Source organism: Moschus berezovskii, chromosome 20 (genome assembly GCF_049115385.1).
Source record: "Moschus berezovskii isolate FMDL1 chromosome 20, NW_MosBer_1.0, whole genome shotgun sequence".
NCBI lineage: Eukaryota > Metazoa > Chordata > Mammalia > Artiodactyla > Moschidae > Moschus > Moschus berezovskii.
This window is the reverse complement of record NC_142479.1, coordinates 67433840-67452984: the sequence shown is the minus strand read 5'-3', so window position 1 is coordinate 67452984 and position 19145 is coordinate 67433840. Positions and strand designations below refer to the sequence as shown.

General features: G+C 50.0%; 1 protein-coding gene and 1 non-coding gene across 4 annotated transcripts; both read right to left on the bottom strand.

Annotated features, from left to right (window-relative positions):
- Positions 1-666: 666 nt before the first annotated feature.
- SLC25A19 (solute carrier family 25 member 19) lies at positions 667-12221 on the bottom strand. Of its 3 annotated transcripts, none has more exons than XM_055408613.2 (8): positions 12060-12215; positions 11468-11521; positions 9062-9231; positions 8724-8879; positions 6886-7056; positions 5704-5770; positions 4929-5059; positions 667-2194 (listed from the first exon to the last, which is right to left on the bottom strand). In XM_055408613.2, the coding sequence occupies exons 3-8, from the start codon at positions 9191-9193 to the stop codon at positions 2012-2014; spliced, it is 840 nt and encodes a 279-aa protein (XP_055264588.1). In that variant the 5' UTR covers positions 9194-9231; positions 11468-11521; positions 12060-12215; the 3' UTR covers positions 667-2011. The 3 variants fall into 3 exon arrangements, with proteins under 3 accessions (XP_055264588.1, XP_055264586.1, XP_055264589.1); XM_055408611.2 differs by having other exon boundaries at positions 5704-5887; positions 12060-12209; XM_055408614.2 differs by lacking the exon at positions 8724-8879 and having other exon boundaries at positions 5704-5887; positions 12060-12221.
- LOC129544799 (U6 spliceosomal RNA) lies at positions 4673-4780 on the bottom strand. The gene has a single exon (XR_008683548.1). It is a non-coding gene; the product is annotated as a U6 spliceosomal RNA (small nuclear RNA).
- Positions 12222-19145: the final 6924 nt, after the last annotated feature.

Sequence of the window (19145 nt, the reverse complement as noted above, 5' to 3'; positions counted from 1 at the left end):
TCAGGGCTCTATCAGTTCCACGAAGTCCCCCCACTCAACTCCAAGTACAAACGATATTGGTAAAATAAATTGACGATCAATGAACCAGCCCAAGATAAAGGGGTCTATTTGCCAACTTTTGCTGCCCCAGGAGTTGGGAGCGACCCTGACGCTGAGCTTCCCCGGGGGCTCAGACGGCAAAGAATCTGCCTGCAATGCAAGAGACCCAGGTTCAATCCCTGGGTGGGTTAAGATCCCCTGGAGAAGGAAAAGGCAGCCCACTCCAGTATTTTCCTGGAGAATCCCATAGACAGAGGAGCCTGGCAGGCTACAGTCCACTGGGTCACAAAAGAGTCAGACACGACTCAGTAAACACGTCCGCATCCTGACTAAAGGATGAGCAAGCGCCTGGCTCAGTCTGTCCTGGTCTGGGCTTGGGGAGAGGTGTGGGCTCAGCAGCCCAGACAGGGCCAGGTCGGAGGTCAGCCCTGTGCCACAGGAAGGCATACGGGAGAGGCTGGGAGAGAACTGCCTTTTCCTGTAGCTTGGACAGGAAAGATGTGTTGATGGGGTTTTCTGTATCCAGGGCTCGCTTCTCCCGCTCACAGAGCTGCCAAAGTGTCACCAGAAAATGGATCGGGGAAAAGAACCCCAGCTACCGAGAAAGAAAACCAATGAGCGGAGAGCTGAAGAGAATAAAGTTTACTTCCATAGATATCAAAAAAATACATTCAGACATCGGCCCCCTTGGGCAGCCGCAAGCCTTGACTGCCAGACACCCTCCAGCCACACGTGGGCCTTCATAATCAGCAAACAAGGGCAGGGAGGCTCCAGGATTCCAGGTACCAGCCAGAGACGACACAGTAATGCTGAGAAGGGGCCCAGGACCCCAGGAGAGCAGTGATGCCCACACATGGCTGCTCCTCGCTGCTGCTTTCCTCGGCTGTCAGTGAACAGGCTGGAGCTAGAGCCGAGGTGAGATCAGGGGAGCAGTCCTGCGTGGGGCTCCCCCTGCACAGCCAACCTCTAGGGCCATGCTCCCCAGCAGGTGGTTTTTCTGTGATTCTCTTCTCCTTTTGTACCCCTAGCTGTGTCTAGACTGTGGGTTCCTGTGCCTGGCAACTGCTGGGGCACCAGGCATGCCCACAGCAGGCGGCCTGCTCAACACCTTCCTGCGGGGATTGCAGAGGATGCACCCAGCACCATGCTGGACCCAGGAGCTCACAAGCAGGCAGCTGATGCCCAGTGGCCCAGCTGTAAGCTCCCACCCACTCAGGAGGGCTAACCCAGCCTCTAGCTAAAGAGTGATCCTGGGAGACTGAGGCAGAGGGCTGCTGCCTTTACCCACACCCCCACTGCCAGTGGTGCCACTGGGATCAGCTTTCCCTAGAGGCCCACGGGCTGGGACCAGTCCCACCCAGGGAGAGAACTGCCTGAGTGGTGCCTTTATGGACAAGGAGATCTGAGTATGGTGGAGTTTTTATATAAAGAGACCAGTTCAGCTGGATTCTTCCCCTAGAACTAGAAGCAGAGCTGCCTGAGGGACACAACTGCAGAGCAAAGTAGGACGTAGGGAAGGCAGGGCTCCCTTCCTCCGGCTTTGGGAGAAGGGATGTGATTTGGAAGGGAAGGGGGAGAGGAAAGAGCGCTTTCAGCTTTAATGTCTATTAAATAGGTGGTGGAAGTAAGCGTGGGGACCCTGTAAGGGGCCCAATCCCAGCCTCACGCTCATCCTGCAGCCCCGCCCAGAGTCAGGAGGGCTCTCTGGGCAGCTGGGGCTCAACAGGAGGGCAGCTGCTGCCCCGTGTCCGCCAGACAGAGGACGAACGTCCAGCTCCTCCTAATGGGCCTCCCAGTGCTCTCCCCTGGAGAACTCCAGTGCCCTTCCAGTGGAATCCCGACGGCTCTTCATGCCTGAGACAGCTGGCCTGGAGGGAAGGACCAGGCAGCACTTCTCTGTGCAACAGGAGACCACTGATGGAGTCTTCTTCCAGGAGGGGAAGACCACAGGCCACCCTTCCTGCCCTCGAGGCTAGCTGTCTGCCTTCCTCATGTGATGGAAGAAGTTACAGAAGAGCTCGTACCAGAAGAACACCAGGCCAGTGGAGAGGGCGGCCTTCAGCAGGCTGGGGGACAGGCCTTTGAAGCAGCCCTGTGTCCCCTCCTCTCGAAGCACCTGCCCGGCGCAGTCCAGCAGGCCCTTGTAGCTTCGCACCTGGGGAGAGGAAGGGCACCCTGGTTGAGGAGTGAGGAGGGGATGGACACGGCGACGTGAGCTCTGTTCTTCTGTCAACACAGGGCCTGGCACATGCAAGCTCCCAGCAGATAGTTGCTGGAAGAAGGAATGAATGCCAAGAAGACGGAAGAAGTGAACCTCATTCTTTCTCTTCCAGCTCGGCTAATTCAGGCTTCACAGAGGAGGGGCGTGGAAATCAACACTGGACAGAGCTCCTTCCTGCCGGGGACATTCCCACGGACGGAGGCTCTTGCGGAACCAGTGAGAGCTCTGGACCCTCTTCCCAGCGGTGCTCTGACCGCATGCCCCATCACTCCCTGCCCTCCTTGGGCACTAGATCTGAATCTGGTCCTTGTGAGCTCTGAGCCTGACCGGTGTCACCAGGCTGGCCACCTCCAGTTGACCACAGATGGCTGCTGTGTCTCCAAGACACAGCTTGGCTCAAGCCTTGCTCAACCCCCAAAGCTCCAGGGATTCCCAACGATGATGATCAAGAATCAAGTCCAAGCCACGTGGCCTGGTGTTCAGGGCCTTCCAGCATTTGGCCTCAGCGTCCCTCTCTGACCTGCCTTTTATCTCCCACTGGTCCACTCACGGCCACCTCCAGCCAGACCTGCTCACACTACATCTCCGTTGGGAGCAGGGCCTCCCTCCTGTGTCCTGGGCTGTCACCAGCTCTCCCTGTCCAAATTCAAACCATCTCTTCAAACCAAGTTGGTAAGTGGAAAAGGAGGTTATAAAACCTTGTGTACGACCCCATTTCTGTTAAAATGTCCACGTATTTTCTTCTGCAAAGAAACAAAACAGCAACGTGAATGGACCTAGGGGGTGTTATGCTTAGTGAAACAAGTTAGAGAAAGACAAATGGTGTATGTTGTCACTAATGTGTGGAATCTAAAAGAATAAACTGTTGGTGACTAGAGGGGCATGGGGAGGAGCAGACGAGGGGCAGGGGATTAAGAGGTACAAACAAACCACTGTAAAATAAATGACATGGGACCTCCCTGGAGGTGCCGTGGTTAAGACTCCACGCCTCCACTGCAAGCAGTGTGGGTTTGATCCCTGGTTGGGGAACTGAGATTCCACGCAGAGCCAAGAAATAAAACAAATTAAGTAAATAAGCAACAAGGATATACTGTGCAGCGACAGGGGAATGTCACCATTGTTTTATAATTAAGTGGAATATAAACTGTAAGTTGAATCACTATGTTATACACCTGAAACTAACATGGTATTGCAAATAGAGTATACTTCAATGGGGAGGGGGAGAGGAAGGGAGAGAGAACTACGAGGGCTAAAGGTTCTGTGTGATCCTCTCGGGGTGGGTGGTATTGGATTTACCTGTGATTCTGTCTTCCTTTTTGTCTAACTTCTCTGAAGTTTTCTACAAAGAAACTGTACTATAATATGTAAACCCACTTCTTTCTCTCTCCCTGAATAAGGCGTGGACTCTTCCCGTCCTGACTCCCACTCCACACCCTCTCACTCCTCTGCCGTCTGTCAGGCACGTTGTACTGTGACATCTTCTTGCTGTGACGTCCCAGGGTCCCGGGTTCCAGAGGGAGAAGCCCTGAAGTCACCCAGCCCTGCCCTCCACCCCCCACTGCCCCACCGCCCACCACCTTGGCCTTTCACAAAATCAGTGCCCCACAAGGAGCAGATGAAAACCCAGTATGTGAAAATCGAAGCAGATTAAGGAATGACTATTAATATTACAAAATTACCTACAATGGGGCTTCTCTGATGGTGAACCCTTCTAGTGTATTTAAAATATAATTTAATTGGTCAGATTTAATTCACCCCTATCCTGGGACATTTATAGCATAAAGCAAAGAACCCCATACACTAGTATGAGCCTCCTTCTCTGTGTTCTTTGATATCTTGGGGACCTTTCTTATGTGAATAAACTCTTGGTCCCAAAATGAACTGAACGCTTTGTAAGAGCAGAGGCTGAGCGTGCCTTCTCCTGGGTCTCTGCATGGCGCCCGACACACAGGGCTTTGCCTGTGGCTTCCCGTGTGCGATAAAATTCAGATTTCAGGGCAAGACAAAGACAAATTTAAACATAAAAATTCTTCTCTGCTCTTTGGCCGCCCTCTCCCTGCACTGTGCATCACGTTATCTGTATTTTGCGTTGACCAGACCTTTCCCTTCGGCGGGAATACCTGCCCAACCATAAAAGCAACATTCTCCCAGCATCAAGGCAACTCCTTAAAGAAAACGTTCCTTCTTGATCTCGTAAGGAGTCACATGACCCACTATGATGGTGCTTAGATCCGGATTATGTAAACTGTCAATAATATTTGATGCACAGCGCTCTGCCTCAAAAAAACTTAATCTAAACTGTGCCTCAAAATCCAGCGGGCAGGACAGTTCTCAGAGCTTTCTGAGTTGCTCCTCCCGGGTTATAATCCTCAATTTTTCAAATTCTTTTTTAGATCAACCTTTTTTTAAAAAAAAAATCCAGAGCACTGCATGAATTTGCGTGTCATCCTTGCACAGGGGCCACGCTGATCTTCTCTGGATCATCCCAATTTTAGTGCATGTGCTCCCCAAGGTGAGCACTGATTAAATTTCCATCGACACCAGGGCCAGGCTCGGGGTGAGAGGGCTGGGGGGGGTGAAGCTGCCTGATGGGCAGGCGCCAACCCTCATTCCTTCACACGCCCGGTGAGCAGCCAGGATCAGAGCTGTCTGCGGGGGGACGGCTCACCTGGCCGAAGGAGGCTCGGGCCTGCTCAAACCCTCCGACCTGCAGCCGTTTCTTAAAGAGGTCCAGCGGGTACGTGAGGGTCTTGCTGATGACGCCAGCTCCGCTGCCACAAAGCAGGTTTTTGAAGTTCCCTGAACCAGAGATGTGGGATGGAGAGGGGAAAAAGGAGAGAAATGCAATCTCGGGTAAACTTCAAGGTTACACATTCTAATTCAGGGCCATAAAACAAAACCCTACAAGCATCCTCAATCTCAGAAAAATTTAATCCAGGAGCGAGAGAACCAGCCGCGGTCCCTTTTATCAAGGATGACGGCGGACTGCAGATTGGAAAGGCTGGTGACAGAAGGTGTGTAAGCCTGGAACACGCGACGCCCCAGCGGGAGGCAATCGGGGCCTTGCAGGCTCTGCCACATGACCCGGGCCATGCTCGGGAGGGAACAGGATGCCCGTGCCCCTCCCCGGCTTCCCCAAATGAAAACCAAACCAAACACGTAAACAAAACCAGGCTGTCTGCAAGTTGGACCTTGGACAAAAATGAAAACCATGACTGGTGGCCGGAGATAACAGTGGCAAGAGCTGAAAGAAAGTAATCTGCGAGTGAACAGATTTGTTTTGCTGGTTGCACTAGAGCGGGGGGGTTCAGAGGTCCGCGGTGTCCTAGCTGCTGCAGGAAAGCCTGCCTTCCTACCTGACTCAGATGGAGATGCTATGTCTGGCGGGGGCAGGGGGGCGCAAAGCGAGACCCAGATCCCCTTTCCCGGGAGGGTGGTCTCACCGTTTTTCTTGCCTTCGGCCGGCAAGGCCCACTCATAGGCACGCTTCAAGGAGCTGTAGATGGAGAACTGGAACCCCGCGTAGGGGAAGATGGCGATCAAGGTGGGGTTCAGGCCTTTGTAGAAGACCAAGGGGCCTTCGTTCCTGTACATGGTCACCACAGCGTCTCGCAGGGTGTTATAGACCTGGACACCACATGTGCCATGATGAACGAGGTGGTTTCAGCCCAAGAACCCAGCCCGCCAGGTATATTTCCCCGAGCCTAGAAACCTGCTACCAGGGGTGTGACTTCTCCTGCCAGGATGACAGAGAAAATGCTGGACCAAAACTCCAAGAGTGGGATTGCCCAGAGGCTCCCCTTCTGGCTATTTACACCACGGGCTTCCCAAGGAGTGCGCAGGACTGCTAAAGGTGTGAAGTCCACCCTTGGATGATCCGTTTTATAATCTACAGCATGCGTGCCTGCATGCTCAGTCGCATCTGACTCTTGTGACCCCATGGACTCTAGCCCGCCAGGCTCATCTGTTCATGGGATTTTCCAGGCAAGAATACAGAAGTGGGTAGCCATTTCCTTCTCCAGGGGATCTTCCTAACCCAAGGATTGAACCCTAGTCTCCTGCATTGGCAGGCAGATTTTGTACCACTGAGCCACCCAGGAAGCCCATGCATATACTTAACCCTTCTTAAACTGTCAACAGGTGGTCTTTATGCATGGGGATGGCGGACGGTTTTTTTAAGTATACTTCTGTTTGACATATATTCTATATATTCTTTGCAGTGGTCCAGCAGGGCTGACTCTGCGTGCCTGTGGGTACTGCAAGGCACCGCACTGACCAAGGGTGACTCATGGAAGTCTGCCCTGGGCAGGGAGCCCTCTTCACACTTGCTCCCAGATGCGGGCAGCTATACTGAAGGCTTCCACCCTCGGAACTTGCACGAAAGGGCTGGGCCTCAGAGGAAGGCCATTTGGTATTTGTTCTCTTTCCCCGCCAGGTTCTGTGTCCCCTCAGGAGGCTGTGAGCACCTTGTCTGGTGCCGAGAGCAGTCACAGTTTCAGGGACAGGCTGAAGGACCTGAAAACCCCCATTCGCCTCCCCCAGCTTTATTCCCTCTAAGGAAAAGAGCCCCCACCCTGGTACCCACCCCATCCCTCGGGCACCCCTTTCCTGACCCGGCCACTCACCCTGGGCTCACCCTGAGCTGCAAAGCGGGTGCGTAGCACGTCCACAGGATGCACGGCGAGGGTGGCCACACAGGCGGACAGGCCGCCGCACAAAAAGTGCACGGAGAAGTCGCGGGCATCGCGCACGCTGGCCCTGTGCACCAGCTCGGTCAGCACTTCAAACGACAGAAACTGCAAGGGTGCGTGACAGCGTCGTGGTAAACACCCTCGGACGCTTCCCCTCCACCCCGTGAGCAGGCAGGGCCCGACCCAGGGACCAGGAGACGCGCTCCTTGAGCAGGGCCAGAATTCAATAAACCTGGAGCTTTGTGCCCTTTAACACTCTGAGCAGAGCCAAACACCCAAGGGCTAAAAAAATATGCGAGGGAGTTTTTATATCAGAAAATTCTACTCAGAAACTAGACTGTGAGTTGTCTAAAGTAATGGACAAGAGTTCACGATTTTAGAATTATCTCTGACATCCTTCAGCAGCTAAGAATTGGAGGGTGTTTTTTAAGTGGCTGAACAATGAATTGTATATTCAGCTCCTGGCATCATTCTATCATCTTGGATGCAAGTTAAAATAAACAAGCAAATAAGGGGGCAAAAAAAAAAGAAAGAATGAAAATTCTACTCAGGAATTCCCTGATGGTCCAGTGGTTAGGACTCAGTGCTCTCGCTGCCACGGCCCTGGGTTCAATCCCTGGTTGGGGAACTAGGATACTGCAAGCCATAGGGTGAGACCAAAAAAAGAAAAAGAAAAGAAAGGAAAGAAAATTCTATTCATCACTTAGTTTCCTGACAACTAAGAAAAGATGGCCATCGTCTGATTCTAGGCTGGGGACCCTTTCAGTGCAGCAAGCCGTGTCCCTGGAGCTGAAATTCCATTGGGAGAATTCCATACATTCCATATTCCATGGTGGAAGCCCCCCTTGGATTCAGATCCTTCTCCATCCAACTCATGGAAGCTCAGAGTGCTGAGAGTACATGTCGCTGCAGGAACCCACCAGGACGCAGATCCACATGCGGGCTCAGGGCTAGAGCTGCAGGGCACGTGACCTGAGCAACCCCTGTGACGTCACGGGGAGAGCAGGCAGGGCAGCTCTGTTGCTGGCCGCCCGGCTGGGAGTCCTGGCTCGGCCACTTTCCACCTAGCAACTTTGGCTGGGCTAATTACTTAGGCTCTCTTGGCCTCCGTCTTCTCATCCGTAAAATGGGGGTGACAACAGAGCCTACCGAAGGACTGCTGTGAGACGGTGGATGTGACATGCTTTTCCCAGGTCCCCAGTTAGCATGGTGCAGGGCTGGCTATTTCATCACCACCTCTGCACAACTACAGACTACACGCTGAGGGGTAAACTGGCACTCAGCTGAACAGATGCATGAGTAACAGACACGAAGCCTGGACCCTAAGCCTAGCCTCGCCACTGATGGGCTGCGTGGTCTCAGGCAGCTTGCCCAGCCTCTCTGTGAGCCATGAAACACCTGCTCCACCTTCCTCACGGTGCTGCTGGGAAGTTCAAAGGAAGCACAGACGTGAAAATGCCATTTTGAAGAATGAAAAGTGTCTGTACTGCCATCTGCCAAGCCCCTCTGGGCCTGGCATCAAGACAGTCTCCTGGGCGCAATGCCTCATGTTCTGTGGGCGCTAAGTCCCCTGGCTTGGGCGACGTGGGGAAGAGGACGCTTCTGGTCCATGTCTTCAATTTGCCAGGTGGCTTCCCCACCAAGGCGAGTGGGCAGTGTGTGACCACGTCCTGTGGCCCACCCTGGGTGGCCCAGGCGCCTGCCCCCCCACCCCTGGTTCCCCCATTGTGCAACGTGACCCCAGGGGCCTGGCTGCTTCCCCTGCCACCTACTTGGACAGCTCCATAGCCTATGGAGAGAAGCTGGGCTGGGATGTGCCCTTTCCAGAACGCTGTTGGGCCCTCCTCTTGCAAAATCTGTCTCCCGGCCTGCAGGATTCCGTGGTATTTTGCATTGGGGTCACTGCGAGACAGGCGCTCAATCTGAAGCTAGGTATCAAAATGGAAATGGTCAGGATGATGGGGGTGGGGGGAGGTGGGAAGGAGAGATTTCAGAGATGGCAATAAAGTGCTTCTCCTTCACAAAACTCCAAGCTCCAGGAAGTGCTTTGGCAAAAGAGAGTGAAATGGTCCTCGAGCCCATTACACGGATGAAACAGAGGAAAGGGTACCTGGAAGCGGATTTTGATGACGTCCAAGGGGCTGATCAGCACCCGAGTGACAAGTCCAGACACAGACCCAGCCACGGCCACCTCAAGATTGGAGATATTCCTGTTGTCTGCTTTGGGGTCATAGCCCACCATCCCTGCCTCTGGCCCATACAACGTCCATCGGCTTCAAACTAAACGGGAGAGACAAAGAGTAAACACGAGAGCAAGTGCTTAGGGTCCCTGCTCACACTCCCCAGAGCAGCCCTCCCGAAACAACCCCCCAAAGCAGAGCCCACATCGCTTTTCTCTCTTTATCCTGCTTTATTCTTCTTTAGAGCATTTATATACTGGACATTGATTCTATACACCTGTTTCTTGTCTCTCCTCCCCACTAGAATTCGAGCCACGCTTTTGCAAAAGAAAAACAGCAAGATATACATGCGCTCAATTGGTAAAGAATCCACCTGCAATGCAGAAGATCTGAGTTCGATCCCTGGGTTGGGAAGATCCCCTGGAGAAGGGAAAGGCTACCCACTCCAGTATTATGGCCTGGAGAATTCCACGGACTGTATGGTCCATGGGGTCACAAAGAGTCTGACATGACTGAGCAACTTTCCCTGTACCAACATATAAAGAATAGGGGGGAAGCCTGCAACGACAGACACACACCAACAGGTTGGTGAAGTTATCTCTGGGGGGAGGGTTGGCAAGGGAAGGGGGAGGACAAATCTCCCTTTTTCTATATGGACTGAATTCATTATGCCCCACCCCCCGCCTCCCAAGCCCCAGCTAAAACTAAATAGAAAATGATTTCCAAAGAGACTTCAGGGCTTCCCTGGTGGCTCACTGGTAAAGAATCTGCCTGCCAGTGCACGAGACATGGGTTCGATCCCTGATCTGGGAAGATCCCACATGCTGGGGAACAGCTAGGCTGGTGCACCACAACTTCTGAGTCTGTGCTCTAGAGTCTGGGAGCTGCAACTCCTGGGCCCATGGGCTGCAACGACTGAAGCCCCTTGCCCTAAAGCCCGCGCTCCACAAGAGAAGTCACCACAGTGAGAAGCCCACACCCGGCAATGGAGAGCAGCCCCTGCTCGCTGCAAGCAGAGAAAGCCCACGTGCAGCAATAAAGATCCAGCACATAAATAATTATTAAAAAAAAAAAAAGGAGAGACTTCAGAATCAACCTAGTTCTTGAATACCTTGTGGCAAGGCTGGTAAAGAATCTGCCTGCAGTGCGGGAGGCCTGGGTTCAGTCCCTGGGTTGGGAAGACCCCCTGGAGGAGGGAAGGGCTCCCCGCTCTGAGGACTGAGTGGCTCTCGCTTTCGAATACTTTTAGGAACAGCAGAGTCAGGGCGCACACAGTGACCCCTTCACCCCGCTGTTGTTTCTTTTTCTCCTTTCATCCTCCCAAGTCCTGACTTTTCTGAAACTACCAAAATAGCACTCCAATCCATCCTTAAAATTAACAAGGCACATCCTTGGGGCTCAACTGGCAACGTATTGTAAAATAATATCTTATTCAAGGTCTAATGGGGGACTTCCCCAGCGGTCCAGTGGTTAACACTTGGCACTTCCATGGCTTGGGCCTAGGTCTGATCCCTGATTGGGAACTAAGATCCTGCAAGCCTTGCAGGGTGGCGATAAAAAAAAAAAAAAAAAAAACTAATGGTATGAAACCTCCCAACCCCTGCCAGGAATGTGCCTGCCCCTTGGTAACTTTTCCCCACACCCTCGAAGGAGACCTCGGTTTTCCCATCAAGTTCTCTTTGATGCTAACTCAAGCTGTGACTCCTGGGGCACCTGTGAGGAGCAGCTTAAATGTTAAGCAGGTGAATGAGAGGCATGGTCTCTCCACAGGTTACCCAGAGACTGCTCGGGTCACACAAAACAGTGTCGGTTCCCTGCTGTCAGGGAGGGAAGGAATTTCTACAAATAAGTAGCTCTGCATCGCTGGTCATAATCTTAAACCTCAGATCAAGAAGCCTGAGTTCAAATTTCTGATTCACTCATGTACCGTGGGCAGGTTTATTTAACCTAGGCTCAGTTTTTCTTCTGGAAAATGGGAATGACAGTGGCCCCCTCCTAACGAGATTCCTGGGAGGATCATACAAGATACTATATATGATAGTGAAGTGAAGTCGCTCAGTCGTGTCCGATTGCGACCCCATGGACTGTAGCCTACCAGGCTCCTCTGTCCATGGAATTTTCCAGGCAAGAGTACTGGAGTGGACTGCCACTTCCTTCTCCAGAGGATCTTCCCAACCCAGGGATTGAACCCGGGTCTCCCACATTGCAGGCAGACACTTTACTGTCTGAGCCACCAGGGAAAGACGCCCTTACTATATATGATAAGCTCTGTCAGAAAGGTAAAAGTCTTACACACGTGAAAGGGCTTGCTGAATACAATTCATTAGTGGCCTTACTTTTTCTGCTTGCTCAGAATTTCCTTCTTGTACCAAAAAGCCTTGATATTTTATCTAGAGACAAAATAAACACGAAACATGATAAGCATGATACAATAAAGTACCAGAAAGTGGGAGGGGGGCTCCTTGGCGTGAACAAGGGCAGGTGTGTGTCTAGGGTGTGGGTGAGTGTCTGCTTTCGCCACCCCGTTTTCACTGCGGGAGCCCCTGGGGTTCAGATATGCAGGAGCCCCGCGGTAAGCGCGTGTGCCCCTGAGCCCTCGTGCTTAGCCGAGGGTCTCTGCAGATGTCCCCGCGTGTGGACACCGGCGTCCGCGTGTGCACACCGGTGCCCACATGTGCTCCAGGGCGTGTGTTTTTACCCGGGTCCAAGAAAACGCCCGCGAGGCGTGCACCCGCGTGTAGACAGGTGCTCCGGGTGTGTCCAGGGTTTCGCTTCCTGCGTCCCTGAAGATGCTTCTCAGGTCAGACACATCACTTGTGGGCACGGCCCCCGCCCCCGCGTGAGCACCTGCGCGTGTGGTCGCCCGCAGGGAATGAGGGTGCAGGTCTCCGAGCGGACAGCGAGAAGACGGAGGCAGAGGTCACTCACCGGACTCAGAGGGCGCAGCTCCTGTCGCTCGTCTCTCCCTCCTCGCGCAGTCTAACAGTAAAAACTTAACTGAGCTTGGCGGTAACTGACGGGCTTCCGGGCCAATCACAGCACAGCTTCCGACAGACGCTAACCCAATGGTTGTACTGGCGCCCCTCCGATCAACGCCTATTGCAAGGGGTTGCTGGGTAGAGTAGTCCTCCGCGACCAAGGCCGGCCCTCTGCGGGGCGCAGAGCCTACTGGGAGATGTAGGCCCTAGGCGCGCGCGTGCGCAAACGTCTCCCCTGCGTCGGAGGGAGGCGGGTCCAGAAGCCGGGCTGCGCCCATACAGGTCGCCGCGCCGAGTGGGGCGTGTGCATAGGGTCAGACTGCTGGCGGGCGGAAGTTTAGGGCACGCTGAACTTGACCCGCATTCCTCAAAACTTTGTTAGTTCCAGTACCCGGATACTCTAAACTTAGAAAAGATGGCGGGAAGTTTAGCAAAAACCTGGGGGAAAGAACAGATGAGTTTTTAAGACCAGGACGAGGACGGCAAAAATAGAGATTTTGTTTCCCCTCTAGGGTTTATTATGCGTGAAAGGGTTTATATTATGAAAATAATATAAAAACATATAGACACAATACAGACAATGTAGAAATGAAGGGGGAAATGACTCACCCTACCACTGTCACCCAAGTAGCATCAGCACTTTGCAGGGCAGTCTTTCTTCCCGATTTTCAAACGGTGTTTTTCACATTAGCGCAATAATTTTGATGCACAGTTTAAAAACATTTTTATTGCACAATGTAAAACTGTTGCAGGGAACTTCCCTGGCAGCCCAGTGGTTAAGACTCCACACGCTTCCAGTGCAGGGGGCATGCATGAACTAAGATCTGGCACCTGGGGAGGCAAGCGAGCAAGCAAATAAGTAAATTCATACATATACAAAAGCAGAGAGAACAGCCCGATGAACCATCATAGAGTCATTACTCAACTTCAACAGTTAACCAACTCCTGGTCAATCTCCTTTTCCTCTATATCTGCACCTAAGTGGTGCTGTTACTGAGTCTAATAATTAATTGATTCCCTGATACCTTCCAAAGGTTATTGATCAATGAGGTTTTTTTTATTATTATCATTATGAATACATATTTTATATCTATCATTATGAACACATAGATTTATATCTATCAGTCTGAACACTGTATTACTGTTTGTCCTTTTTCAATCCACTGTGATTTCCATCCACAGTAATTATTATCCTAATTGATACGCATATTTTCCCATCCTTGGCCAGTGGGTGCCTATTTAAGTTGGAACCTGAATCTTTTTGACATTCCGACCAGTTTCCTTGTTTTCTGGCATGACAAAGCGTTCTAGGCTCCCCACAATTGTCTGCACAGCTTTATTGAGGTGTAACAGACATACAGTTGACACGTTTCCAAAGTGAACAGTTTTATGTTTTGACCTGTGGTGTACATGGCCATGAGAGACTGGGCACACATCCATTGCCTTAAATGATTCCTCATGCCTCTTTACGATCCCTCCCCTTGCCCGCTCTTTTCCCTTCCCAAGCAGTCTCTGATCTGCTTTCTGTTAGTTTGCGTTTTATAGACTTCCATATAAATGGAATTACACATGACGTTCTTTTTGTCTGGCTCCTTTCCCTCAGTGTAATTATCTAGAGATTCATCCATTTGTGTGTATTATTTTTTACTGTTATTATTTTGAAAGGAACATTTATGTATTTTTGGCTGTTCCCGGTCGTTGCTGCGTGAGGGCTTCCCCTAGTTGCGGCCAGCAGTGGCCACTCTCCAGTTGCAGCTCGGGCTTCTCATTGCAGTGGCTTCTCTTCTTGGGGAGCACCAGCTGTAAAGTGTGGGGGCTCGAGTAGTTGCTACACATGGGCTCAGTCGTTGTTTTCACGGGCTTAGTTGCCCTGCAGTAAGTGGGATTTTCTGGGACCAGGAATGGAACCAGTGTCCCTTGCATTGTAAGGCAGAGTCTTAACCACCGTATCAGTAGGGAAGCTGTGTGTGTTATTAACTGACCCCCTTTTATTGCTGAGTAGTATTCTATTGTATGGGTATATAATAATTTTTTTTTAATCCATTCACCTGTTGATGGACACTTGGGTTGCTTCCAGTTTTCGGCTCTTACAAATGAAGCTGCTCTTGATAGGGACAGAGTAAGGGAATGAAATAGTTTCTAAATCCTGCTAGGGGATAAAAGACAGAAAGGGAATTTTAAGAGAATTTGGGAGACCGTTGTAAGCTAATAACGACTCAGGAAGAGAATCGAGTAACCTAGCAAAAAAGAAATGCAAGTAGGCAAAGAGGTTGTCTGAGGAGGCTTTAGAAACAGCTGAGAAAAGAAGTGAAAGGCGAGGGAGAAAGGGAAAGATACACTTAACTGAGTGCAGAGTTCCAGAGAATAGCAAGGAGCAGTAAGAAGGCCTACTTAAATGAACGATGCAAAGAAATAGAGGAAAACAATAGAACAGTAAAGGTTAGAGATCTCTTCAAGAAAACCTGAGATATCAAGGGAAAATTTCATGCAAAGATGGGCACAATAAAGGACAGAACTGGTAACGACCTAACCTAAGCAGAAGAGATTAAGACGAGGTGGCAAGAATATGTGAAGAATTATACAAAAAAGATCTTAATGACCCAGATAACCACAATGGTGTGGTAACTTACCTAGAGCCAGACATCCTGGAGTGTGAAGTCAAGTGGGCCTTAGGAAGCATTACTACCAACAAAGCTAGTGGAGGTGATGGAATTCCAGCTGAGCTACTTCAAATCCTAAAAGATGATGCTGTTAAAGTGCTGCACTCAATATGCCAGCAAATTTGGAAAACACAGTAGTGGCTACAGGACTGGAAAAGGTCAGTTTTTATTCCATTCCCAGAGAAGAGCGATGCCAAAGAATGCTCAAACTGCTGTACAGTTGCCCTCTTTCCACTTGCTAGCAAAGTTATGCACAGAATCCTTTAAGCGAGGCTTCGGCCGTAGGTGAACTGAAAACCACAAGCTCGGTTTAGAAAGGGCAGAGGAATCAGGGATCAAATTGCCAACATTCGTTGGATCATAGAGAAAGCAAGGGAACCCCAGAACATCTACTTCTGCTTCATTGACTATGCTAAAGTCCTTGACTGTGTGGATCACAACAAACTGTGGAAAATTCTTAAAGAGGTGGGAATACCAGACCACTTTACCTACCTCCTGAGAAATCTGTATGCAAGTAAAGAAGCAACAGTTAGAACCAGAAATGGAACAATGGATTGTTGAAAATTGGGAAAGGAGTATGTCAAGGTTGTATATTGTCACATTGCTTATTTAACTTATATGCAGAGTATATCATGCAAAATGCGGGGCTCAGTGAATCACAAACTGGAATCAAGATTGCCAGGAGAAATATCGACAACCTCAGATATGCAGATGATACCACTCTAATGGCAGAAATCGAAGAGGAACTAAATCGTCTCTGAATAAGGGTGGAAGAAGAGAGTGAAAAAGTTGGCTTACAACTCAGCATTCAGAAAACTAAGATCATGGCCTCCAATCCCATCACTTCATGGCAAATAGAAGGGGAAAAAGTAGAAGCAGTGACATCTTTTATTTCCTTGAGTTCCAAAATAAATGCAGATGGTGAGTGCAGCCATGATGTTAGAAGATGTTTGCTCCTTGAAAGAAAAGTCATGACAAAGTTAGACATCGTATTAAAAAGCAGAGATATAACTTTGCCAACAAAGGTCCGTATAGTCAAAGCTATGGTTTTTCCAGTAGTCATGTATGGATGTGAGAGTTGGACCATAAAGAAGGCCAAGTGCCAAAGAATTAATGCTTTTGAATTGTGGTACTAGAGAAAACTTTTGAGATTCCCTTAGACTGCAAGGAGATCAAACCAGTCAATCCTAAAGGAAATCAACCCTGAATGTTAATTGGAAGGACTGATGCTAAAGCTCCAATACTTTGGTCACCTAATGCGAGGAGCTGACTCATTGGAAGAGACCCTGATGCTGGGAAAGACTGAGGACAAGAGAGAGGGGCAGCAGAGGATGAGATGGTCGGATGGCATCACTGATTCGGTGAATCTGAGCAAACTCTGGGAGACAGTGAAGGACAGGGGAGCCTGGTGTCCTGCCGTCCACGGGGTCGCAGAGAATCAGACACGACTTAGCAACTGAACACCAACAACAAACCCAGCAACAAGATACTCTGCCTTGAAGGAAGACCGAGCACACGAAGCCCCAGACACACTCAAACCACAAAGCCATGATAGTTACAACACGGTCGGGACTTCCCTTGCAGTCTAGTGGCTGGGGCTCCACGCTTCCAGTGTAGGGGGCCTGTGTTTGACCCCTGGTCAGGGATCTAGATCCTGCATGCCACAGCTAAGAGTTTGCATGTGGTAACTAACGATCTGGCATGCCTCAAGGGAAATCGCAGATCCAAGGGCAGCAACTGAGACCTGGTACAGCCACATAAATAAATTTTAAAAACCCACAAACACACAAGGCAATAGGTACGGGGTCTGCATCTTGTTACATGAAGTCAGGGAGTTAGTAGTCCTTGAAGAGGAGCACTTCTGCAGGTAGCCAAGACAGGAATAGAGGTGAAAGGGGAAGAAAACCAGGTGAAAGAGGACATCATCACCTGAGATGATCCTTTGGTGAGTGTTACTATGTGTGTGCTAGGTTGCTAAGGCGTGGCCCACTCTTTGCAACCCCATGGACCAACCTTTTGGTAATAGGCATATGATTTCCATAGTGCCATGACAGTCCTGATTAGACCATGTAGGGTTAAAGGAGGAACTAATGATGGAGGTCTTGACGTCTACCCAGAAATGAGGAAGAAGTTGGTCTTCTCTCCTCCCCACTTTTTCTTTGATTATACAAATGTATCTGAGTGTATCCTGGGGGTTGTGCTCCCTTGCCTGCCTGCTTGTAGCTGTCACAAGTATTCTGTGCTAATAAACTCCCTCATTGCCTGCCATTTCACCTCTTAACCTCTCATCGGATTCATTCTGCACTGAGACAGAAGAACTCTTAACTTCAGGAAGTCCACAGACCAGGTGTGCAGTTTCAATTGAAAGACAGTGGGTTCGAGTCTCCTCCTTGGTCAAGGATTGTGGATTCAAGTCCCAGTCTGAGGTGTGACTGGGTTTCAGTCCCACCTGAAGGAGTGTGGTTTAACAATGCATATTCGTATATAGCTTTGTATGGACAGCTGTGTTAGTTTCTCTTGGGTACAGACCTAGGAGTGGAACGTCTAGATCGTATGGTCAATGTGTGTTTAACCTTTTAAGATACTGCCAAACTGTCTCCCAAAGTGGTTGTGTATTTTACGTTCCCCTGGCAGTATGACCCTCCACATCCTTGGTAAAGTCATTTTTAAGAAATTTAACCATTTTCCTAAACACAGAGTGGTGTCTCATCATTTTTCTTTTTTAATCTTTTGGCCACACCCCAAGGCATGTATGATCTTAGTTCTATTTTCCCTGTCAAAGCAACGTGTCCTAACTACTGGGTTAGCAGGGGAGTCTGCAGAATTTCTTAATTTTAATGAAGTCCAATTTATTGATTTGTTTACTTTGATGAATTTTTTTTCGGCACCACGTGGCATGTGGGATCTTCTCCTCCAGAGAAGGAACCCCTGCTCCCTGTGCTGGAAGCACCAGGGAAGTCCTGGGATATGTTTTCAGTATCATACCTAAGAATTCCTTGCCTGTCGTAAGGATTTGAATTGTTCTCCTGTGTTTTCCAATAGAAATTTTATAGTTTTAGGGTTTTTTAAAAATATGTATTTGTTCATTTACCTGTGCCAGGTCCTAGTTGCAGCAGGTGGGATCTTTAGTTGCGGCACGTGGGATCCAGCTCCCTGACCAGGGATTGAACCCCGGGCCCCCTGCATTGAGATCTCCGAGTCTCATCAGGGAAGTCCCTACTTTTATGTTCTACATCTAGGTCTTTGACCCATTCGGGGTTAATTTTGGTGTAGGCTGTGACTATGGGCTTTCTGGCGGCACTAGTGGTAAAGAATCTGCCTGCCACTGCAGGAAACGCAAGAGACGTGGGTTTGATCCCTGGGTCGGAAAGATCCCCTGGAGACAGGCATGGCAACCCACTGTAGTATTCTTGCCTGAGAAATCCTGTGGACAGAGGAGCTTGGCAGGCTCCATGGAGTCACAAAGAGTCGGACAGGACTGAGTAACTCAGCATGCACACACACCTCCTTCATTTGGATATTTAATTATTCCAACACCTGGAACACTGGTTTTTGTTGAAAAGTCTATCCCCCCCGCCCACTGAATTGCCTTTTGCACCTTTGCTGAAAATCAGTTGATCATAGGAACACAAAATTTTTACTTCTGCTTTTTTCCTCTCAATGTAAGTGCTACAAGCATTGTCCTCACGGGAATAAAATATTAAGGTGGCCCACAGTAGGCAGAGCCTGGTACAGAGGTGTGACTTCCTGTTCTTGAAAATGTCCCCCACTGTGTCCTCAGGGTCACCCTTGTCATCACTCATCTCCTCTGTCTCCTTGCTTAGAGATTGCTTTATTTCCCCCATGAAAGCCCCGCCTGTGTTACATCTTCATTTTCCAGCAGTTTTGTGGACTGGCCACTAACTCCTCTCCAGATTAGCTCATTGGCTATTGAGATCTTCGGTTCTAGTTTGTTCTTCTGGATTAGAACAAGCCCACATTAAAATTTTTTTTCATTTAATTATCTTTGGCTGTGCTGGGTCTTCATCGCTGTGTGCGGGCTTTCTCTCGGTGCAGCGAGCAGGAGGCTGCTCTCTAGTTTCTAGGTGCAGTGTGCAGTTTCTCACTGTGGTCCTTTCTCTTGAGGTTTCCAGGCTCTAGAGTGTGGTTTTCAGTAGTCGGGATGCACAGGCATGTGGGATCCTCCTAGACCAGGGATGGAACCCGTGTCCCCTGCATTGGTAGGTGAATTCTTAACCACTTAACCACCAGGGAAGTCCCAAGCCCACATTTTAGAATAGGTTTCCCAATGGTCATTCAACAGATAAGCCAGCAGGACTTTTGGCTACAGGCTACTTGTTGAGTGAGTTGGATTGAGGGAACCACAGAGCATCAGA

What these genes read in the sequence shown, in the direction of transcription:
- SLC25A19 (XM_055408611.2), bottom strand. Translation starts at nt 9,193, where the DNA reads ATGGTGGGCTATGACCCCAAAGCAGACAACAGGAATATCTCCAATCTT. An exon ending in GGCCGAAGGCAAGAAAAACG is followed by an intron (nt 5,060 to 5,703) that starts GTGAGACCACCC and finishes TCTCTGGTTCAG; the next exon opens with GGAACTTCAAAAACCTGCTT. An exon ending in CCCGAGCCTCCTTCGGCCAG is followed by an intron (nt 2,195 to 4,928) that starts GTGAGCCGTCCC and finishes TCCTCTCCCCAG; the next exon opens with GTGCGAAGCTACAAGGGCCT.